Raw genomic sequence first — 25,080 nt, forward strand, 5'->3', positions numbered from 1 at the left:
AGCGATAATCAAGAAATATATCCCTGTGTTGTATGCTGATGATAAGCTATTACAAGTGCTTGAGCCTGGGTGTAGATTTGCTTATAAAAAAGCTCCCTCTCTGTCATCTACCCTCTCTCCCAGTTTGTATCAGTCTACCAGTGCACCCCGACGTCCTACATGGTTGTCCTTTGTGGGATCGCACAAATGTGGATTTTCTTCATGTAATTATTGCGCTTACCACCGCTCCTCATGCAGCGTCTCCTCCATTGCTAATCAAAAAACCTTTTCTATACGTCAATTTTTTAATTGCAATACGAAATCCGTGGTCTATGTGGTCACTTGCGCGATTTGCAGCCTTCAGTATGTGGGCTGCACCACGCGCTGCTTGAGGCAAAGGATCTCTGAGCATTTTAATGGGGCCTCCTGGAAGACGGACAACATTAGCAATGTTGCGAGACACTACAGGGAGAAACATGATGGGAATATGGCTGGTTTTCTATTTCAAGGGATTGAGAGGGTGACTGTTTCCTTTAGACGTGGTGACCTATACAAGAAATTGCGAATGAGGGAGGCATATTGGATTCTGCAGATGGGGACTAGGGAACCTCATGGTTTAAATGCCAGGTGGGACATTAATTTTATATATTGATATCGTCTTATTTTTGTACTGTGCAGTTTTGTATTTCTGTATTTTTGTATTTCTGCATTTTAAATATTGTATTCTGTGTCTTTATACATAGTAATATTAGTATGATGGTGGTTTTTTCCATATATTCATTTCTGCAGGTTTTTATTCCTGCGCCTTTAAATCCCCTTTGCTCCCAGGTGAATACACCCTTGGGGGCGGGGCTGTTTAAGTACATATATGGTCCACCTAGATGTCAGTATGTTTAGGCTATGAGTAAGGATGTAATCCGAAACATGTCAGCCAATTTTTCTCCCTTTGTAAGTTGGACTCAATAAAAACCCTTGGACTTTACCTGCGGGTGTGCGGATTTCGTTCTGTTTGTAAACTGCGCCTGGGGCAAGATACCCGCTTCTCCCCCCCCCCCCCCCCCCCCCCAGATCCGTCCCTGTATTCAGTGCAAAGCTATGCAGCTGGTCATCCACCACTGCTCCTCCATACATTTAAAACTGTGCCTATTTTGATTTTAATCATCACGATGTCTGAAATTCATTCAATGGACTTGTGGGGACCAATCAATTTCTGCCTGATTTGATGAAACTGATCGATTTATAAGAAAATTATCTTACGTGTAGCCATCTTGAATAACCACTTTAGGTAAAACAATATGTTAGTGAGTGTACGTTGTACAGCACAGTAATAGACATTGGGCATGATTCACAAAGCTTTTCTACCCGGTTTCCTCTGTTTTCACCTTATCTATGTTAGATTTTTAAGCTCCCAAAGAGCAAAAATAGAATATAATTAAGGTAAGAAAAGTAATATTGAAATGAAGTTAATAAGGAACAACTTGAGTGATTATTTTACTTGTAAATGTGCTGAAAGGTTATTTTTATTAATTCGGTTATAAATACGTCATGTATGAGAAGTTTTGTGAACAGAGCCCATTATAGTAAAGTATGTACCCCTGCACTGCAAGAGGTGATATTTAGTCAAATGCTACTACCTTATTTAAAAAAAAAATTGTTACAGACCTTTGGCATCATCTGAACCGGACGCCAATAGTTTGGGGTCCATGAGGTTAAAGTCCACACTCCAACACCTTTTTTCATGTTCCTGTTGGGATTCAACACACAAAAGTCAATGGTTAAGACAGCTAGAACCTTGCACTCAAATAAAAAAACACAAGAGAGCAAAAGTTTCCCGCTAGAAGACCATCTTCATGCAGCGCTAGAATATACAAGAAGAACTACAACAAACAGACTTGTTTTCACAAAGTTTTGTAAACTCTGGATGCAAGCATAGACTCGGAGGCAAGCAGATGCTTTCTGACTGAGCTTCATGATCAAGCTGTGAAAGCTCTTGTCTATTGCAGGTCAAGCACCACATCAAAGCACATTACTGGCAGCACCCTGCTAACTCAAAAACGGTGTGTGCTGCAGAAGTGACGCTCCAAACACAAGACCAAACTCGGCGGAGGAAACAATGATGACTGCCTCTGCTTAAAATCCAGCTTGTGTACAGCAGCCAGAAACCTCTCTTGACCAGCAATCCATCCTGGCGGATCATTTTGGCTGAGCGACTGTCATAAGTATTGTTCTCTCCACTTACCCCAGTCACCACGTGATGGTCACTCAAATGTGGAATAAATACAATTGCTTATTTTTACAATACTTATTGGTTTTTGCTCACTCTAAAATCTTTCCTGAACCTCAGTTATATTCTGAAATTTATCAAAAATGGTGACATCTTTAGTCCCGTCAGGTGCAGCTCTGCAGAATATTTGCTCCTAAGAATTCTGAAGCCAGTGAAAAAAACGCCTGGTCCCCCAGAATGCTGTGGGCGGAGAATACCGCATAGCTAAACAGCCTAGGCTACGCATCACTGGGAAGTCAGGGCTACATACCAATTTACAGCAATATAGAGCTATAAGAAGTGTTTCCGATGCTGAAACCAGAACAATGGCCGTAAAAGTTTATCCTAAATAATTTACTGCATTCTACTATATGTCACTACAGGGCCTCTTGACTATGCATAGCTAGTAGTGGCAGCATTCCAATTACCAGGTAAAAGGAAACAAATTGATCAATATTTCTTGACTGATTTTAATCAGGTAATAATCAATCAGTTTCTGCATTCTGCATACATTTAATAGTGTATGTCTACCTTTAAAGGGAATCTGAAGTGAAAATAAACTTATGAGATAATGATTTGTATGTGTAGTACAGCTAAGGAATAGAACATTAGTAGCACAGATATGAGTCTCATATTGTTTCCAGTACAGGAAGTGTTAAAGGGAACCTGAAATCGTTTCACTTACCTGGGGCTTCTCTCAGCCCTCTGCAGCTGTCCTGTGCCGGTACACAACGATCCTCCGGTCACCCGCCAGGGTTTCCCTTCTTTCAGTCGCCGTCCACTGTGCACATCCTTGCTCCCGTTGCTGGGACAGGACAGCTGCAGGGGGCTGGGAGAAGCTGCAGGCAAGCAAAACTTTTTTCTTTTTTTTTTACTTATTCCAGGTTCCCTTTAAGAAGCTTTAGTTATCTATGCAAAAGAGTTTCTCTGAGCTCTTCGACCAGAGTTGGGTTGGCTACAGTGCTGTTTTCTGAAGCACTTATCTTAACCTGTCTCTCACTCTTTCTTGTTCGTTTACGGTTTTACTGCCAGGAAGTTCAAAGGGTCATTAGCTCTGCTCTGTTTCATAGTTTAAAACACAGAGTGTAGTTTGTAAACTGCAAATATTAGAGAATGACGCAATGATATATATATATATATATATATAGATAGATAGATAGATAGAGAGAGAGAGAGACTTTTCCTTGTTAGTAATGTTCTATTAATTATCTGAACATTAACAATTCATTTTAAGTTTTTTTTCCCCTCGCTTCAGGTGTGGTTTAATACTGTAAGTCTACCTTTAAGCCCTATTTGATGACCGGTTCTCATAGAAGACCAGCATCCCAATAACAGGCCGCGTCATCCTCCCGGCAAGATCTACAGCTCTGCAGAGACAAGTCAGCTGTATTCGCCTGAAACTTTCAGAAGTAAAGTGATGGATAGCATCCTGCAGCTCACAGCTTCCCCTTTATAGGCTGCATAAAATAAGCCTGTCTGCAGCCATTCAGAAGAAAGGGGTGTCGGCATTACCTGGTAAACTTTGGATCTCTGTCCTGTGAAGCCGTCCCACAGAATCACAGTTCCTTCATAATCGCTGCTGGCCAGGAGGTTCTTGTGGTAACTGCTCCAGCTTATGCAGCTGCAGATAGGAAATAAATCAAAGGGGGAAAAACTAATTAAACAAAGGGAAAGAGAAGCCTCACAGCCTGCACAATGTCTGCAGAGATGCCCTACTGACAACACCTGCACCATCCAACACACTGCGGGCCTTACAGCGCGGGTCGGCTCCACACCTGACAGCAACACCTTCCCTTCAGCCAGCTAAAGACTGTCAGGGGGCTCTATTTATTGCAAAATAATTGCTTTCTTGAAAGCAGGAAGGGAAAAAAGGCTCACCAGTAAACTGTCACAATCCCCACTGACAGCAGCGTCTGGTTTTATGTCTGGATTAATTTGTCAGAGAATATTGCTTTTTTTTTTTTTCAGGGATCTCGGAGGTGAAAATATACAAAAGACATGAAAATCCTGTGGTTGTTTACACTTGTATCACAAAGTCTGATTAGGTTATACAGCATAAAAAGTGCCAGAACAGATCTGTGTGCAGGTAGGCTGAACGTGTGTGTCCCTCAGTCCATACGTGGCTCAGGTAGCCTTTTGTTGTCTTAACCAACTTTACCTTACAAATTTAGGAGGCCAGTGTCAATGTGGCATTAATGGAATGCCACAAGGAAGTTTCAATCACTAAGAGATAAGTATGCAGTTCTATGTCAAGCCTCATACATGAGGACTGTTGCCCTCACTGACTGGGACCTTTGGACAATAGTTTGAAGCAGAGTGCTGTGTAGATGTGTCACTAGCCTCCAGACTAGCAACAAATTAGGGTACCTAACTTGTTAGGGTAAGGTCAGGTTGGGTCATAGTAAAATATTAGTAAAGTTTACAAATATTTTACTTTGGAAATATAGCATATCAGTAATTTCACTGATATCCTACCAATATCCTACTAGTGGCAATCTCTAGTGCACTTTTTACATGTATGTGTGAGTTAGGCGTCCGATGCAGCTTGCAGCCAATTGGCTACTACATAGGAGTTAACAGTTGGTTTTGGGCACTAGGAGGAGAGATTAGGTTTCGGCATTAGATTTGGGGGTTCGTTTTAGATACTAGGAAGGGAGGGTTCAATTGGGAATGGGTCCCAGGTAGTGTATAGTAACATATCAGTAATGCAAATTACCAATATATTATTATTATTTATTTATAAAGCGCCAACATATTCTGTGGCACTGTACAATGTAAGAAAACAAACAAGGGATACATAATGATACAGACAATGATACATCAAATATGAACACGGATACAAGATACAGCACTGCTGATTACAATTTGATTGAACATGATGACTAAAATGTATAAATGTCTAACAGTGTGCAAGCAATTAAATTAATAACATTCCATGACAATATATTACTGCTTATGGCACCACCGAGCGCCCAACACAAGCAGTGCGGCTGCAAAATGTACTGGAATTTTCTTCCTCATAATACTGTACACAGTTTAAAATAAAATAAATAAATAATAATAAAAAAAATTCAATACAATGCAATTATTACAATACAATAACATTTGTAAAGCGCTTTTCTCCCATAGGACTCAAAGCGCATAGTTGTGTCTCAGATTAATACAGGGTTGCAGGCTGGGTTGTGTTACAGAGGAGATAGTCAGATGTTCATGAATGCCAGACTAAAGAGGTAGGTTTTCAGTTTAGACTTAACCTCCTTGCCGGTTTTCCCGACCTGAGCTCGGGGTAGAAAAAAGAAGCTATTAGCGGTGATCCCGAGCTCAGGTCGGGGTAGGGAGTGCAGCACTTTACCTGAAGTTGTGGAGTCCCGCACGCGATCTCGCTGCGCAGCGGGACTCCAGCCTCTCTCCCCGGCAGTGTGGGGTCTTTCCCTGGCCGCCGGGATCCCCATGTCCCCGCTATTCTTCCGGGGACCCGGCAGCCAGTTGGAGCAGCGCAGCCGTGGTGGTGGCAGCAGAGCGGTGGTGGCAGCGTGACGTCATCGGGGGCGGGGCTAATATTGAAAACGAACGTCTCTATATTAGAGAAATATAGAGAAGTTCGTTTATATGTATATTAGCGCCATCTTGTGGGCAAAGAGAAAACTGCAGCACAGGAGCCCAGAATGGTAAATTTTTTTTATTTTGCTGCAGATCTCCCTGCCAGAATGATTTTTTTCAGGTTTTAGGGTCTGAAAGAGTGGAAAAAAATTGCACCGCTTTTAGACCCTAAAATCTGGAAAGAATCAGAACGGCAAGGAGGTTAAATGCTTCCAGGGATGGAGCTGTCCTGATTGGGTGTGGCAGGGAGTTCCAAAGTGTAGGGGCAGCATGACAAAAGGCTCTGTCTCCAAAGGTTTTGAGGTGGACTCTGGGGGTGACCATGGTGTTGCGTCCTTTTGATCTAAGATTGTGGGGGGTGTGATGCAGTTGCAACAAGTCCTTCAGGTATCCAGGGCCCAGATTGTGCAAGGATTTGAATGTCAGTAAGCCAATCTTAAACAGAATTCTCCATTTTATCGGTAGCCAGTGGAGTGAGCTCAGGGTTGGTGTTATGTGGCAATGGCGGGGTTGGCTCGTTAACAGCCTTGCGGCGGCATTCTGTACTAATTGCAGGCGGCGTAAGTCTTTCTTATGCAGGCCTGTGTAGAGGACGTTGCAGTAGTCTAACCTTGATGTGACGAAGGCATGGACTAGGGTTGGAAGATCCTCTGAAGGAATTAGGTGTTTAATCTTTGCAATATTCCTTAGATGAAAGAAAGAATGTTTCACAACAGCTGAGATTTGATTTCTGAAGCTTAATTTCCCATCAACCAGTACTCCCAGGCTGCGCACACAGTCGGAGTTTTTCAGGTCTGAGCTCCCTATACTTAGCGGTGTTGGTTGAGACTGGGGCTGCTTTGCGGTTGAGCCCTGGCCCTCGATAACAAGTACCTCAGTTTTGTCAGCATTAAGTTTTAGCCAATTCATATTCATCTACTCCTGAAGCTCAGCTAAGCATGCGTTTATTTGTGGAGTAGGGTCTGTGACGTCAGGTTTGAATGACAAATATAGCTGGGTGTCATCAGTATAACAATGATATGTCAGGCCATGTTTTTGTATGATTTCTCCAAGTGGCAACATGTATATGGTGAAAAGTAAAGGGGATAATATTGCGCCCTGAGGTACACCGTATTTTAGTGGTACATGGTTGGAGAGGAAGGGCCCTAAGGCTACCCTTTGTGTTCTGCCAGCCAGGAAGGAGTTGAACCACTGGAGAACAATGCCATCTATGCCACAGTACTCTTGCAGCCTGTTGAGCAAGATTCCATGAGCGACTGTGTCAAAAGCCGCTGAGAGGTCGAGCAAAATCAGGATGGAACATTGACCCTTGTCTCTTCGAATGAGCAGATCATTGCAAATTTGGGTTTGTATGCGTATGTGTGTTTATCACTACAATAAACCATCAAATTCCACTACATACATTATGTAAATGTGCTTTAAGTCCTATAGGAGGAAAATACAAATACAAATTACAAATGTTATTGTATTGTATATAGTATAAACAATAAAAAATCTCAAGAGCTAAACCCATCCGATAACTTTCCAATAGCTGTTCATAAGGAAAAATGATAAACAGTATAAATAGTAATATAGCTCCTACACACTGCAGATTTTGTAAGTATGGAGGGGACACCCCTCTCCCCATGGCTACCTCTTTGCCCCCCAGTCCCCCTGGTTCCTGACATTGGGTATATAGATGCTATCTTGTGAACCAGTGGGACTGGGGTGTAATTTGCCACAGATATAGTTCAAGGGGTACCCTCTCTTCCTCAAAATTTGGAGTGTGTAAAAAGCTTTCAGTACTGAGGTATCCAGCCTTTAATATCAGCATATGCAAATCAAGAATGAGCTGCATGTGAGGTCATTACCCACAAGGCTGTGTCTAGGCCAAATTTTAATAAGGCCTACATAGTGGGAGGGGTTTCACTTGCCAACAATAAGGAAGGCAGTGTTCTCCCCAGGCTTTTTTAGCCAGGTGCTCCACCCAGCTAGTTTTGGTAAGCACCCGGCTGTTATTATTATTTAGTATTTATATAGCGCCGACATCTTCTGCAGCACTGTACAGAGTATATATACATATAGTCTAGTCACTAACTGTCCCTCAGAGGAGCTCACAATCTAATCCCTACCACAGTCATATGTCTGTCTATGTATGTGTTGTGTACCGTATGTATCATAGTCTGGGGCCAATTTAGGGGAAGCCAATTAACTTATCTGTATGTTCTTGGGATGTGGGAGGAAACTGGAGGAAACCCACGCAGACACGGGGAAAACATACAAACTCCTTGCGGATGTTGACCTGGCTGGGATGCGAAGCAAGGACCCAGGGCTGCAAGGCGAGAGCGCTAAGCACTACACCACCGTGCCGCCCACAGCTCACCTCCTCCTATGCTGTAAGCAGAGAAGCGCCTGCCCTGTATTCTCTCATCTCGCCCCGTCCGGCTACTTTTTCATGCCACCGGGCTGGAAAAAAAATTCTGGGGAGAAGTTGTGCCATGTTCCTAATTGATACCAGAGTGAGCAGGATGCCGAAGTCCGGCAAATAGAAAGCTTAGTTGTAGTCACATGTTCATGTCTTTTACAGGAAAGGGAAAAAATAGAGAATAAAAATAAATATTTAAAAGGCTGAAGTAGTGGAGTGCATGATAAGTTTATTCCTAGAATTTCAATTCGCCCTCTCAACATTAATATTACTATTACTGTCTGAAGAATGAAAATCGTTAAAATGATGTTATTCTAGAGAGAGGTAGGCCATGTCCATTATGTACAAGGCTCACCTTAATCAACTGGAATGCAAACCCTTTTGTTGACTCAAATGGAATAAGTCAACTGGCTGCATGTTGTATTCTTTCAAAATTGTATACTTTCATTACCTACTTTTCAACAATAGCTTAGTAAATGGAAAAACCTGAGGAGAATGTGCTAGTCATTATTGCTCAGAGGTTGTGCTGAAACAAGGAAATGATGTAGCCAGTCACCATTATCCATGAATGATCTGGCAGGGTATATTAAGCAAAAGGCAAAAGTCAGTGCTGTTCAATGGGTAACCACAATAATAAAATACATTTTGGAAAGCATTCCAAAATAATAAGCCAGTTATACCGCATTATTAATCTTGTTACTGAAACTTTATATAACACTGCAACATGCTCCATCATATACAGAAAGTAGGTTGCATGAGTACTTTGGTCGCTTGCCTGCTTTCCTACCGCTATCCCACCCCTTGTAAGGCTACTTTCATACAGGCAGTTAAAGAGGAACTGTGAGGTTTTTGAGGAAAAGAAAAAGAGATAAGCAAAAGGGGGAAAAAAAAAATCCTCTCACCCTGTCAGTGTGGTACAAAAAGTCCCTCACGCAGCATGGAAGGAACATGGGAGGAATCATGTTTACTACTGGAGTGCAGAGCGAGGTTTTTTTTTTTTTTTTATTTTCTTAGTTGACACACCCCTTTTTTCCTTATCTAGATACCCAAGTTTTCAGTATGAAAACTAGGTTGCTATGCCGATGCTGTGTCTGATCTTCCTAGGTCTACAGTATTATATTATGCTACTGATATTAAAGGCTTGCTCGATATCTCAGCACTCATTGCTCCTACACACTGCAGATTTGAGGGTATGGAGGGGACCCCCCACTCCCCAGGGCTACCTCTGCCCCCCAGTCCCCCTGGTTCCTGAGATTGGTTATATAGATGCTATCTTGTGAACCAGTGGGACCGGGGTGTAATTTGCCACAGATATAGTTCAAGGGGTCCCCTCTCTCCCTTAAAATTTGGAGTCTGTAGAAAGCTTTGAGTACTGAGGTATCCAGCCTTTAATATCAGCATATGCAAATCAAGAATGAGCTGCATGTGATGTCATTACCCACAAAGCTGTGCATAGGCCAAATTTTAATAAGGCCTACATAGTGGGAGGGGTTTTACCTTTTTACGCTGGATTTTCATTGGCTGCAGGACTTTTTCCCCTCCGATTTTTCCTGACAAACCTGCCATCAGCTTCACACCACCAGGTGAGCTAATTTCCACCTTACGGTTCCTCTGTAACAGCAGTGGTTCACTTGCTGTCAATTGCTCAAACGTTCCATACGCAGCATGTATTGTGTTTAGTTCAGGCCTGAATTTACCTCACAAGAGCCTATAGGCACAGATGTCCTGGCACCCCTAGACTTCATTTTCCATGACCTATGAACCCCCACCAAACCACAACACAAGTGTGTTGGCTGTCCCACCTGTCACTTCTCCCTTACTTCCCCTGCCTTGCGTAGATAGCCATAGGTGTCCTTTAGCATCAGGTAGTCAGAGGTACCCTCAGTATTAAGCAGCTAGAGGTGCCCTCAAGTATTAGGTAGCTAGAAGAACATCCGTATTAACGGACCACTATTGCAAAAAAAAAGTAGGCAGTTCAAATCTGACAGAACCGACAGGTTTTGGGCCTGTCCATCTCGTCATGGGGGATTCTCAGGGTTTTTCTTTGTTTTCAACAGCAGTTGCAAAGTCTAACTGACAAAATAGTGTGCCTGTGATTAGGGAGGCTGGCTGGTATCTTACTATTTTGGTAGTTAAATTGTTGTTCAGGAAATGCTGTTGAAAACAAAGAAAACCCTGAGAATCCCCTATGAGGAGATGGGCTAGCCCAAAACCTGTCGGTTTTGTCAGATTTTAACTGCCTACTTTTTTGCGATAGTGGTTCTTTAAGTAGCTAGAGGTGCTCCTGACTGAAGGGCTATATGGTCAGTGGAATGCCGAGAGCAGGGTAAGTAACCTCTCCTTTGCACTCACATCAGGACTCTGCAAAGAGGGAGAGAGAAACTCGGGGAAGGGAATGAGCCACCTTTCCATCATCAGGTGCCTGTAGGCACATGCCTACAATGCCTTATGGTAAATTCAGCCCTGGTTTAGGTAGGGGGTTGTTGCCTGAGCAGGTAGCAATCATCATCCCATAAAGGTTACATGAGGTGCTTTTCCTCATTACATTGTGCATTACACTGCAACCAGATGGCACTCCATCTCCAGCAGACTGATGGCTAAACTTCTCGGCAAGCGTCTCGGAGAAACAGTCCCGATACTAACAGTTTATCATTATTTGTGAGGTTTAGATTTCTGTTTGGATTGACTAGGCAGCAATTAGCATTTATTGTTGCTCTTATAGTACAGACTGCCATTCCAAATTCATTTTCTTTTCTCTAAGTTCTTGCCAATGTTAATGGGAAATTTGGGCACTACCGACTGCTAGAAATTTGCTCGCTGCAATGGCCTGCAATGTTGAAGTGCACCTAAATGGGATGGCTGCCATATTTATTTTCTTTTAAAGTGCATCTGCGATGGAACCACTTTAAAAATGAATACATACCTAGGGCTTCTTCCTCCAGCCCCCTACGGCCTGATCTCCCTCACCGTCCTAAGTCACCTCCTCCTTTGCCTGCAAATGGCCCTAGAAATCCTCCGATCAGTAAACTCCCTCGTCTTGCTCCCGGCGACGTGAACGCGGTGGCAGCGCGCATGGTGCCAGGCCGCACATACGCAGTTGGCTCCGGACTGGAGGACTTTGCGGGGGCAATTGCGGACGAATGGGGAGTCAGAAGAGGACGGCGTGGGAGCAATCAGGCCGAAGGGGGCTGGAGGAAGCCCCAGGTAGGTATATTTTGTCTTTATATGCCCATCTCAGGTTCCCTTTAAACAATAACAGTTTCCTGCCAGTCCTGCTGATCTCTTTATCTACAACACTGAAACAAGCATGCAGCTAATCCAGTCAGATATGCCTGGCATGCCTATTGGCATGGATCTAGGGCTAAAATGAGTAGAGACAGAAGCTCAGCAGGACAGGAAATCGGCATTGTTTAGAAGGAAAAGATGTCAGCCTCTATTGCCCTCTCAAATCAGTTGTGCTTTAAGTGCAGCTAAAGTGGTGCCAGCAGAAAATGTGGGTGCCGAAGGTAGCCAAAGGGTCGAAAGCAGCGCGGATAACAGAGGAGTGGTGAAAACAAATGTTTAGCATCAGACTCCGGTGTTTAACCCATTAGCAGAAACCGTTGTGCTGTAATTATCTTGGAATGCTTTGATCTCTTTTCTGCTAACATGAAATAAAGAAACTGAAAGCAGAAGTCCTATATAATTGTCTCACCCTATTGCCCCCTAGGCCATAAATACACGTTACAGCAGTACAAATAAGAAGCTAGGAAATCTAACAAAGAATAAAAAATGTGCTAAAATAAATTGGCCTGGAGCACTTGCAAACTTCTAAATAAACAGGCTGCTAAAGATCGAATGGCGCCGATAGTGGCGGTGCAGGTGAGTGATCTGCAGCCAATTATAGTGTTAGCCGTAGGTGGGGGTTAGTGTGAAAATTAGTTTACAGTGGGAGATAATAGAATACCGCTACAATTAGAGATATTCTACTACCTACTTCACCAGGTGCCCACATTTCCAGGCACCCTTTTTTCATGACCGATCCCTACACCACCCTCTTGGCTAGAAAAGGCATATATAATGTAAGAATGGCAGGCTGTAAATGGGCAGCACTGAAAAGATGAATGAATAGCAATGTAAACATTTCATGTGGATATGTGAAACATTCAGGACCAGAGAGAGCAGAGCAGCAGTAGCAGAGCAGACAAGAGTCCGGCATACAGAAACTGGCTTTTGGGCAGCCAGCCACATGTAAAACAGACATTTTAGTGTCTACCTAGTATCACTGCAGTTATAGCAAACAATGTAATATGCTTTGTTGTGAATTTTAATATTAAGAGTATAAAGTGTATTAAGTGAACAGAAAGAGATTGCAACAGTTGCGATTTACTTTAAGTGTCTAGATAATGTAAATGCTTGATCCCAACATTAACGCATCTGCTATGATGCAGTGGCATCAAACCGCTCTTCTCATGTGGTCTTAAGCCTTTGAAAGTGTGGAATTTAGAAATGGAACGTACTCAGACATCTCACCCCAGGCAGGTTTTATAACCAACCAAGTAAAAAGTCAAGGAAAACGCTGGGTGAAAAAAGGAACATTTCTACATTTTGGTTTCTGTACCAGACAAAATGGTAATATATTCCTTGTATTGTGTGCGGTTTTATAGATCTAAACATCATTCTTCTGTTCTTTTGTAAGCTGGTGGCATCCAGCTGAATGCAGCACAGATCACAGCATGCAGACAAAAGAGCCAGTCCTCCAAAAACAAAACAAAATGCTGCTTGGAAGAGAAGAAAACTCTCTATTACTGGTAAATAAAAATAAATACCGTAAATGAAATCAGAAGCTGACAATAGGCTTGACTTTAACTGGCTTCTATAAAAGAACAGTGGAAAAAAAACTGAGAAAGAATAGTAACTGAACTGAGTATAGCTATGGGGTTGACGGATTCTGTAGCGTTAAAGGACAACTGACCTGAGAAGTATTAGTAGAAGAATATTATGACCTGAGAAGAATAGAGAGGCTGCAGTAGTTATTGCCTTTAAAACAATGCAGATTGCCCGGCTGTTCTGCTGAGCCTCTGTTTCTAATGTTCTTAGTTACAGAGCCCGAACAAGCATGCGGATCTGATGTTTGACGGAAGTTTGTATTTGCAGTATACTTGCTTCAGGTGTGTGATTCAGACACTAGTGATGCATAAAACAGAAGCAATATTATGCTAGAATCCAGAGTTTTTATTTCCTTTTTAAAGGGGCCCTGACCTCAAAAAATAAACGAAATTAGTACTCACCTGGGGCTTTCTGCAGCCCACCATAGGTCGGGAGGTCCCTTGGTGTCCTCCCGGCTCTTCTCCCGGTCCCTCCGCCGCATACCGCACCGGGGACACCCGCGCCGGGTGTCGGGCTCCCACTTCCTGAACCGTACGCTCTTCGTCATTACGCCAGCTGCTGTGAGTCATCATGGCGGCCGGCGTGACAGTACTGCGCATGCGCGGTTCATCCATAGAAGCCTTTTTTTGTGCATAGTTTCAGACAATACCATTGATATTTGCGAATATTCAAATTGGAGTGAAATTATACATGAAACTATCCACAAAAGATGAATCTCACTGTAGCATTGCATAAGGTCTACAAGCCACATTATTACACATTAAAGCTTATTTTGAACCTTTTATGGGCACCTTATACAGTAGAGTCTGATTCTGCACATTTTAATTTCCCAATTATAAACACTGCATAAAATGTAATGCTGAAGGAGCAGCACTATAAAAACATCCCCACACTGCAGTGTACTGTAACAGAATGACTGACAGAAGGCCTGGCTGTAGGTCCAGCTGCAGGCATGCTCAAAGCGACACTATTTGCTGGAAACCTGAACAAACATCAACTTCAATTCAATTCACTTTATTGTCATTGTGTAACACAACGAAATTACTTTTCATGACAACCCCACGGTGCATATAGGGAACATAGTGATAGTAACAAGGAAGAGAAGAAATTATACAAGTATGCCAGGTATTACAGATGTTTAAACAATTTGTACACAGTGTTAATTATTTCAGAGAGGATTAATTAACCCTGTGTACAAATTGCTAAGGAAGCCTACCAGAGTTCCTAGGCGAAAGATTGAAGCACCATATAAAACAAGTACTTTCTCAGGTCCAATAAACATTCAACCGAGGGACACACCCAAAGGAGCAATGACATGCAAAATAACTCAGTGGAACTGTCGGCCTGCCCCATTTTATATTCCCCAGAGAGATCTACACATACAGCAAAATAGAGAAATAAAAAGACTATAGAAACAGAGAGATGCATTCATTCCCTTTAACATTATCTATGTCTGCAGACACTTTCTAATGTTACAGTGAATGAACTGGCATTGTGTACAGTATACATTTTAGTCATTTCAAACTCACAACCTCCCATCCCAAATAAGAAGAAGATAATCAGAATTGTTTATTTCGCCAAGTATGACTCGGTCCTGCCCTGAATTGGGTTTGGCATAATACATAGTTTAAGAAGAGAATACAGATTGGTAGGCAGGCGCACAACATGCACTTTACAAGCAAAGACCGCTATATTCAATATAATGCATACAGGCACATCCAAATTGTGACACAAAAAGATCTATTAAGTCATTGTAGGCGGGGTAACTGGATGACCAAAACAACGCCCTGGCAGTGGCTTAAAGTGGTCTGAAGGTCAGCATTTCTACTTTGCTCTAAAAGATTCCTCACAGCTTTAAAGGACATCCGAGGTGAAAAGAAACTGATGAGGAAACAATTGTATCTATCCTCAGTCTCCTAAAAATAACTTTTTTTTTTTTTAGATATCCCAAAATTTTATATTTAAAATTAGTTTTTAAGTTTTTACTGTTTCATTGTCTCTGCTCAATGACACCTTAATTGAAGTATGCCAGAGCTCAAATCTATGAATTGTTGACCCTTTTTATCTTTTTCCTGCTCTCAGAAGCCATTTACTAACAGGAAAGTGTTTTATGGCTGTAATTATTTATCAGTGAGGGTTATGCTATAGCCTGACCTGGTCCCGACAGAAACTGTCACTTGCATATAGGCATGGGCTAACGAGTACTCACGAGTGGCTAAGCACTCAAATACGTGATTTAAATTAGGCTTAATTGCCTCAGCTGTGCGGCGGGGGAAACAAGGGGTTATTTACCCACAAGTCTGTCATATATCGTGCGCTCCAAATAGCAATTAAAAAGAGCCGGAGATAGGTTTGACAAATATGACACAGAGGAGAGTTGTGTATACAATGACCAGCCTCATTTAAATCACGTGTTCGAGTGCTTAGCCATTCGTGAGTACTCGTGAGCCCATGCCTGCTTGCCTACCTGATGTTTAACTCTTTCAGGCTAAGAAAAAAAAAGCCTAGTTATTTGTGTGCTTGGTACTGTACATGCACATGCCTATCTCATGTCACATGTCACCTCAGTTGTCCTTTAAAGCTACTATCCCAGAAAAAAAAAAAATTGTAGCAGAACATCATTGCAAAAAAACGGTTAAACACAGCACTTTGTCCTGCTATAGAAAGGCTATTCAGCTTCAAATACGCATCCAGACTGGAGATAACGGTATCTTTGTTTACATTCCAATGTTGTTACATTTGTGTATAAAAAAACTGAAAACACTCTGAGAAGCTCTCTCGGCTTCAGGCATACACACAGTTCAAATCAGATTTTAATATATAATAAAAAGCAGCTGGAATAAAATGCAATGGCAGCTTTCAGGGCAAGATAAACTACACTTTGGAAACTTGTAATTTGTAAACAGACAATATTACTTGTGCACTAAAGCAAATATGAGAACTGTATGAGTAATAAAAAGTAGAAACACACATTTGTACGGAATGATAAGTCAGAGTTTCAGACAAAATTAAGGGGGATGGGGAACTGATGGGAGGTGGATGTTTATGGAGGGAGTTCAGGAGGCTGAAAGCTGAGGGGGAGAAGGAATTCATGTGTCTAGCAGGCCTGGTGGAGATGGCCCAATGCCTCCAGTCTGATTGAATCAGACTAAAGAAGCTGTGACCTAGGTGAGAGGGGTTAGCTGAATTTGAACATCAACACTAACTTTGGTAACCTTGTAATGGGTTAGTGAACCTGTCACCAGGAGGAAGTAATTCAGTAACGAAATATACATAAAGTGTATTATATAGTTGCTATAGGGGTTCAAATCCCCTCACTGGAATTGGAGATAGCAGTACAGCCCTAACAGTGATGCTAACACTTCCCAAGTCCACACTAGCCTAATAAGAGCTTTGGCTCAATTTCCATTTTAAAAAAATTGTACTGCTTGGATGCATTGATTGGCAAGTGGCTTCAACAATCTCAGAAACAATCAGCACCTATCTGCTCTCCCAGTGAACTGGGGATTTGATGAGCTGGAAGAACAAACAACTAGTGTATAGATTCATAGTGGAAACCTACACAGTGACCTTTAATTACATCCAACAAGGTTAAGAGATGCAATGTTACAGAGCACTAGAGTAATCTGTTCAAGGACCACAATCAGAGAAACTGGATACCCAAACCTCAATGGACAGCTAAAGAAAACTCAAGAGGTATTAGGAAACTAGAGCATACCACATACACAATGATAGAAACAACATCAATCATTATTCAAATCCAAATGTGTTCAAAGCAAAAAAAGGCAAACGGAATATTTGCTGCTAGTGTGACGGCTGCCGGGTAAATGTTGTACACGTTTAGAATACAAATGCACCATCATCAAAAAACAGAATGCATCAGTCACTAGAGTTAGCATTAAAAGGGGATTCAGTTTAAACTCCTCATCCTATCATTGAAAGCTCTACATAAGTTGTCACCTCCTTACATTTCCTCACTAATCTCCAGATACCGTCCCACCTGGAACCTTCGCTCTTCCCAGGAGACCACCTTGTCCTCTAGCTTAGTCACCTCCTTTCACTCCCACATCTAGGACTTCTTAAGAGCATCACCCTTCCTTTGGCATGCTCTCCTACAGCCTGTTCGTCATGCTACCATGTTACCATAGGGTAACAAAGAACCAGCGCTTAACGATTAGCAGGGATCGCCCACTAATCGCTTAGCAATGAATGGGCCCTCAAAGGTTCGCTCATAACAAACCTATTTATACAAGCCTATAATTTGCTATAGGTAGCATTGGAGGCTCACTGCCTTATCTGCCAACCCCTGTGTCTCCTTCCCTAATGTCTCCAACCTATTACCCTCTAGATTGTAAGCTCACAAGGGCAGGGACCTCCTCTTAGTGTTTCTGATGTAATTTATCATAGACATGTACCAGTATTGGTCATGTCTCAAACCACTCATCAATGTATGTATTTGTATTGCTCCACACCATTGCTATATGTATACATATGCTCCCTACTATTTGTTTTTGTACTATGTACAGCGCTATGGAAGACATTGACGCTATATAAAATATATATTAACATTGCATTCTGATAGGTGGAAACAGGTGAAAAGTAACAGATATGCCACCAGAAAAATGATCAGTTAGCCAGCATGAAGAGAGGACTGTCCCACAAGTGTGGACTGGGTGTGCACCAACCGGTGTCTATCCTGGGTTGAGTCCATAACATCCATGCACAATTTGTTGCAAAGACCCCCCCAAAAATTGGTGAAAAATACCACAAAAATCATTGTTATGAAAAGATGTACAATACAGTGCTAAAAATATTGTAATGACTTAGGCTATGAATGCAGGGCTGATACCAGGAAAGACGTTGTGACCCACAACTGTAAAGCAGTGCAGCCATAACAGGCATGGATATAAACTAGGAGGTGATACTAAGAATAGGGCATCTGGGTCAGGTACATGTTGCTAAAGGCTGGGTGGTGAACAGAAGAGTTTAGCCTGATTCCTATATAGCAGCATGTACTTACAACATTAAATAATAAACCAACCCCAAACTGCCACAATCAATAATGCAGTTTTATCACAATCTGTGACACAACTTGCTGATACAGCTTGCTGTATACCAATGCAACCTATGTAACGAAGAAGTGAGAGCAGTTCTGCCATGGGGAATGGGTAAAATTCCATCATCGCAAGCTAACCGAGACACTAGCAGCAAAATGTGGTTAGCAATATCATGACTTTAAAGGGAACCTGAAGCGAGGAAAATGATTTCAAATAAACACATGACATAGCTGCAAATGAATATTACGTACTTACCTCATTGCCAGTTCCTCTCAGAAGCTCACCATTTTCTTCTTACAGTGATCCCTTCCAGTTCTGACAATATTTTGTCAGAACTAAAATATACTAGTTGCTGTCAGTTATATATCAGCAGCTGTCAGTTACAACTGAATGTGCAAGGTAATGTCCATGTCTCTCTATGGCTCAAGTTGGTGATATTACAGTTTAACAGTGTGCTGACCTGGAAGCTGTTATGGGGTAATGGCCATTTTTAAAATGGAGGACAGAGAATTCCATTGATCACAGTGGACAAACGGCGCGCAGGAGGAGAAAGTTTGAGTAGTACACTATATGGGAGGTAAGTATGACCTGTGTATGGTTATTTCGACTTTTTATTTTCAGTTCAGGTTCTCTTTAACCACCCTGGTGGTATTGACGAGCTCAGCTCGTCCAGGAAAAACTTGCTGAAAGCGGTATTGACGAGCTGAGCTCGTCAATACTGCCAGGGAGATTTATTGTTTCTCTGCCCCGCCGGCTGCACTTTTCCCTCATCAGAGGGATTCCCCAGGATGGCTGGATGCCTGTCAGCACGCTGTGGGTAGCGATCTGTGCTACCCACAGCGTGCAGAACTAGCATCCAGCCACCCTGGGGAATCCCTGTGCAGCCATCGGAGCAGAGAATGTGCTCAGCAGCATGCGGGATTCCCCTTCTGTGCTGCGGGTGGCTGGTGCGGGGATCCCCTCTGTGGGGGGGGGGGGGAAGGTGTCCCCCTGCTGTGCTGCGGGTGGCTGGTGCGGGGATCCCCTCTGTGCGGGGGGAGGGTGTCCCCTTCTGTGCTGGCTGGTAGTGGCCGGTACCGGCGGGGATCCTCTCTGTGGGGAGGGGGGGGGGGGGGGCATCCCCGTAATGTGCGTGCGGGTGACCCTGTAGTGTGTGTGTGGGGGGGCGGGTATCCCCCCTATGGGGCGAGTCTTGGCCGGTCGGGGACACCCCCTTCTGTGCGGGGGGGGGGGGGGGGAGGTGGGTGTCCCCTTCTATGAGAGCTGTGGGTGGCCTTTCCCTCCTCCCTCTCTGTCCCCCGTGCCCTCCTCACCCCCGATCCTGTGTCCCCCCCGTCCCGTGTCTCCCCCCTGTCAGTCAAAAGCCCTGCTTTACTCACCTGAGGGCTTTCTCCTGCGCTGGCCGAGATGCACACCCTCCATCTCCATCGCCGAAGTCCCGGTCTCTGTAATTACAGTACGCGGCTTGGTGACGTCACCAAGCCGCGTACAGTAATTACAGAGAACACGAGACTTCGCGATGGAGGAGGAAGTGCGCCGCTTCCGCCGCAGGAGCAAGCCCTCAGGTGAGTAGATCAGGGCTTCTGACGGGGGAGACACGGGATTGGGGGGGGGGGCACGGGGGATCGGAAGGGATGGGGGGGAAGAGGAGGGAGAGGCCACCCACAGCCCTCATAGATGGGGACACCCACCTCCCCCCACAACAGAAGGGGGTGTCCCCGACAGACCATGACTAGCCCCCATAGAAGGGGATATCCCCCACACACACAGAAGGGCCACCCAGCCACCTGCACGCACAGTATGGGGATCCCCCCCACAGAGGGGATCCCCACCGGCCACTACCAGCCAGCACAGAAGGGGAGCCCCCCCACAGAAGGGACACCCGGCCAGAGTCAGGGGGCATCGGGGGCAATGGGGGGGGGGGGCAGAGGCACCCGCAAACCTGGCTCCCTATACATATGACTCCCTACACCTGGCTGCACATCTGTCTCCTATACACCTGGCTGCACATCTGTCTCCTATACACCTGGCTGCACATCTGTCTCCTATACACCTGGCTGCACATCTGTCTCCTATACACCTGGCAAACATCTGTCTCCTATACACCTGGCTGCACATCTGTCTCCTATACACCTGGCAAACATCTTGCTCCCTATATACCTGGCAAAACATCTGGCTAAACTATTCCTGGCTAATACATCTGGCTAACTACACCTGGCTGCACATCTGGCTAACTATACATCTGGCTAACTACACCTGGCTGCACATCTGGCTAACTATACATCTGGCTAACTATACCTGGCTATACATCTGGCTAACTATACCTGGCTATACATCTGGCTAACTATACCTGGCTATACATCTGGGTCTTATACTCACCATTGGCATGCTGATCCCTCGTCGCATACCTCTGATAGCTTCCCCGGTGCCTTCTTCCATGTCCCTTGGCGGATTTTGCTTCTCCCTTGGAGATCACATGTCCCCCGTCGATCGGCGTTGATGGAACCAGTGTCACACAGCATCATCAAAATCTCGCAGCAAACACTTTTTTTTTTAAATTTAATTCAATACAATAACCTGTATTGAATTCAATACAAAAAAAAAAGATTGCAAAAAAAAAAAATGGTTGAAAATTATGGGAAATTAATTGAACCACTTTTTGCACGGAAATCCTGGGGAAATAGAACGCCAGGGTGGCTACGGGATGAATACCTGAACACCAAGTTTGAAAGAATAACCACATGAGGGCGTAAAGTGATCAGAGCAGAGTTGTCCATTGATGCTGAGAAATAGGTGGCAAGTGAGCATGCGGCTCAAGATTGGAGCATGGCTTTGTCACGTCACTTCCGGTGAGTGGCGCCTAGAGTGTGGTGGAAGGTCACTTCTGGTTTTCAAACTGGCGGGCTGACAGCGATACGGCTGTTCGGCAGCAATCTGTACCCTCACTACTGTAATACATTTGTCCTTTGATATGCCACTGATCTTTTGGATAATAAAGCCTGAAATTGTACCTAGTGCCTGGCTCTCTACTGTGTGTGCTGAAAGAATAGATCAAGGAAGTGTCACTACAGAGAGGAGTGGTTACACCTGATGTGACGACAACAAATGTGTCAGTCACCTTGTACGCCAGCGTTGGACAAATTCGAGGAGTCGGATGGATGGAGGTGGCTGATACATTTCTATTGGCTATTGAATGGTACAGACCGGCAACTGGCTGCTTAATGTGACTGACCACCCCTGCAATCTGCAGTCATACACATCCAAGAGAGGTGATTGGGGAGTTTGAAGGGAAATACATAAGAAACCTGCCAGGGCAGAAAGCACAAGCAACAAGCGGTCCTAGATTACAAGGAGGGTGCATATAAACAGTAGGCATCCAGAGAGTTGCCAGACCTCTTCACATGGGCAACATTAGTTTTGCAGTAAAACTACACTATTGCTTGTGGCAGTTTGGGGTTGGATTATCATTTAACGTTGTAAGTACAATTATCCTCTTATCACAAAACCCCACAATTACAGACATGCTGCTATATAGGAACCAGGCTAAACTCCAGTGTCTGCAGCAGAAGCTGGAGGGATGCCGCTGTAAATGAAAATGAAGTGCGTTTCCCAGAGGCCCTTGCTGTGAATAGAGATTGGAAGGAGACAGGGGATGGATGTGTTCAGGAAGCAGGTGAGAGGAATGGGCGATCCAGCTGCTCTGTGGAGGAGCTCCAAGTACACTGCTGCTACAGAGGAGACAGTCAGGGCTCGGGGACACAGCTGGCATGCTGCAGATTAGTGCTCAGTGAGATCAGTACTGCATTGACGGGAGCAGACATGTATCACACTCTCATTTGAAAAGGAGACAGAGCGGATTGTAGAATGCGTCCTCAGTGCAGCCAGAGACAAATAGCAAGCAGCTTGCTGGGACCACACATATTAAGTTTGGACTACACACCACTGTCATTAAAAGGAAGCAAATATTACTACATAACTTATTCCATTTGAAACAGACTACTGGGGAATTTAATCTGCAAAAGGGCATATAGCGCTCCATCAACAGCAAAAATAATTAAGGTTTGCCTGAGGTAAATTGCTTAGTGATTAATAAGGGCTTGATTCACTAAGCTGCACTGCTAAAGCAGCGCACCTTAAAGGAGTCATCAGGGAAACAATGAAATAAGTGCTACTTAACGGGGGCTTCCTCCAGCCCCAAGCTCCCAGCATGTCCCTCACCGCAGCTCTGCAGTCAGCTGTTTGCCGCAGCTCCGTCCCGGTCCCCGGCGAGGAAGTCAGAGCGACCTCCAGGTCAGCCTGTAGTGCGCCTGCGCAAGCGGCGCTGTCAACCACCGCCACGTGGGCCAGGACGGCATTGCGGGACAAGACTTCTCAGGTAAATATAACTTTTTTACTTGCAGGCTGCTGGATTTTCATTTTGACTCTGGAGGTCCTCTTTAAAGACTGGAGATGAGCTTAGTGAATTGTGGCCAATGTTTTCTTACTTCATCACAATTAGAAGTAGTAATCCACGTGTTCTAAAGGTGGCCACTAACGATACAATCTTTTTCATCCAATTTTATCAAACCTGTGTAGTATAAGTGTAAACTGAGTGAATATACTGAATGACTAATTTACGCAGTTACCTTATATTACATGGAAATGGTAAGATTGGGTGAAAAAGATTGTATCGTTAGTGGCTCCCTTTGGAGAAAATTGCTTACAAAATAAGAAGACAACTTTTGCACTTGTTTTGCTTGCATGAATTTGCAGAAATGTAGTACTGGTAGAACAGTGCAAATCTGTCATACAATTAAGAAGTGGTTGATATAACTTCCAGAATGACTGACAGCTTGTGCTATATGTGTTGTTTTATTCCCCACATGATTGAATTAAAGTTCTCTTTCACAGCTGTCTGTCATATCTCTTCCATGTAATCCCCAGCCAGCAGCTATACTGACATAGGAGAGCCACATTATTTTATGAAAGCAGAAGCATCCAGATTGATTGACATCATTTAGTACATCATGCCCTAAGAAGTGCTCTAACTGCTGCTATTTTAGCATTAAAGTACTATTGTGAGTCCTGCTGCTCTCTGTTAAGCCTCATCTACACGGGTAGATGAGGCTGCGATCCGGCGGCTCGATTAGCCGCCGGATCGCCTCTTCCACGTGCCCGCCGCGTCCCCGCTCGCCGGATTAGATTCCCCGCTCGCCCCTGCTTATCTTCCGATCGATTCCCTGCCATTGTCCCCTCGCGGGGAGCGAGCAGGGAATCGGCGGTGGGGAGATCCGTCCTGTCGGATCTTATCAATCGAGCTGCAAAAAAAAAACAAAAAAAAAAACGCCTGGCTAAGTTAGTTGTGCCAACTAAATGATGGTAGTAAGTTTAGGTCAACTGAGACTGTGGGCAACCCCACTCAGTCTCTACATTTCTATGTCTCTGCTACAGAGGAAGCAGGCTCTTGTCTTCTGTTCAATAAACCTTTACGATCTTGATTCAGGTGTGTGATTCAACCTATAACTGTAGCACCTGACCTGCATACTGCACTGGCTTTGAAAGTACTAGAGGAACAGAATCCGCAGGACAGCAAGATAATTATTAAAAAAAAAAAAAAAAAAAGGATAAGTAATTCTCAAAAATCTCTATCTACAGAGTACCTTTAGGGCCCGTTTCTTGAGCCGCACCCGCCTGCGAGACGTGCGGAGGTATTTCAGGGTCTGCGGCTACGCGGACAAATCCCATCACCCGTGCCATGCACAGCTATGAGATTTGCAGCCCCCTCGCACCATTTTTGGATGGCAATGTCGGCCGAATCGCTAGCGCATGCGATTTTGCCGGCGGCGCCATTGTACCCTATGGCAGAGTTTCCCCGCGTGATTTGCCTGCGGGGAAACTGCGGAATCGGTGGACACGGGCCCTAAAGCATTTTACCTAATGTTAATCAAAAGGTTGTACACATTACGATTTCTTTTTATTTGCATTGTATTCTTGCAGCTAGGGATGAGTGTTCCGAATCCAAACGCTGATCTGAATGATGCTGAACAGAACACGAATTTTAAGAACAGTGGACCGCGGTGCTTGAAATCCTTGTTCTGTTCCAAAATCAGAACAGGATTCAGAACGCTCAGCGCTACATGCAGAATTTTTCAGACACTGCATACGCTCTATTTTTTTTCCAATATTGATGGCTGGAGTTGCATGTCAGCGATTGGTGAACGGTAACGTGTTTCCTGAGCCAATTGAAGTGCCTGGGAATGAATGAACAGGACTTATATCACAAGCCATGTTCAAGTTACCTTAGGGACCTTTTTGAATATGTATGTCATGAGTGTTTATTACTGTTATTTCAACAAATAAGAGCTTGCAAGTATAGACAGGATGAGAAAAACACAAAAAAGAAAAAAACTATACCTTATTTCCAAATAATATATTGTAGCCATACATTGTACTAGGAACATCATTTAACCACTTAAGCCTAATTGGACGAATATATATTTGTCCAGTGTATTTGTGAAGAGTGCACCACCAGTTTGGGTAGGGACAAACTCAATCCAACATAAAAAAAGGAATTTTCAACAATATGATCAAACTTGGGAAAGTTTTAGCAAAACTACAAGAGACATACGTGGTAACATTTTAACCCTGATAAGTTGTAGAATGGAGTTTAGCGAGTTTTAGGGTGGAGGCCCATGTCTTGTGTATTCTTTTTAGTCACAAACTGAATCAAAAGCAATTAAATTTTTGCATAACCTGCACCAAAATAAAAGACTTGTAAAATGAAAACAAAGAGACAGAATATAAGAGAAAATACATGTATTGTTACCTTAGGAACGTGGCTTTTTAAATTATGTATGCCATAAGGGTATATTACTATTATTTTTGCAAATACCGTATATACTCGCATATAAGCCGACCCGCATATAAGC

The 25,080-nt window shown here is 43.7% G+C and overlaps 1 protein-coding gene across 1 annotated transcript in view; it reads right to left on the bottom strand.

Annotated features, from left to right (window-relative positions):
• The window catches only part of COP1 (COP1 E3 ubiquitin ligase), a 319,426-nt gene that overhangs the window by 123,362 nt on the left and 170,984 nt on the right, over window positions 1-25,080 (bottom strand). Inside the window, exons 13-14 of the mRNA XM_068239628.1 lie at window positions 3,755-3,863; window positions 1,642-1,723 (exon numbers count right to left, since the gene is read on the bottom strand). Of these exons, the coding sequence (XP_068095729.1) occupies window positions 1,642-1,723; window positions 3,755-3,863 (191 nt within the window). The remainder of the gene's footprint in view (window positions 1-1,641; window positions 1,724-3,754; window positions 3,864-25,080) is intronic.

The sequence above is a fragment of the Hyperolius riggenbachi genome, chromosome 6 (assembly GCF_040937935.1).
Source record: "Hyperolius riggenbachi isolate aHypRig1 chromosome 6, aHypRig1.pri, whole genome shotgun sequence".
In the NCBI taxonomy this organism is placed as follows: Eukaryota; Metazoa; Chordata; class Amphibia; order Anura; family Hyperoliidae; genus Hyperolius; species Hyperolius riggenbachi.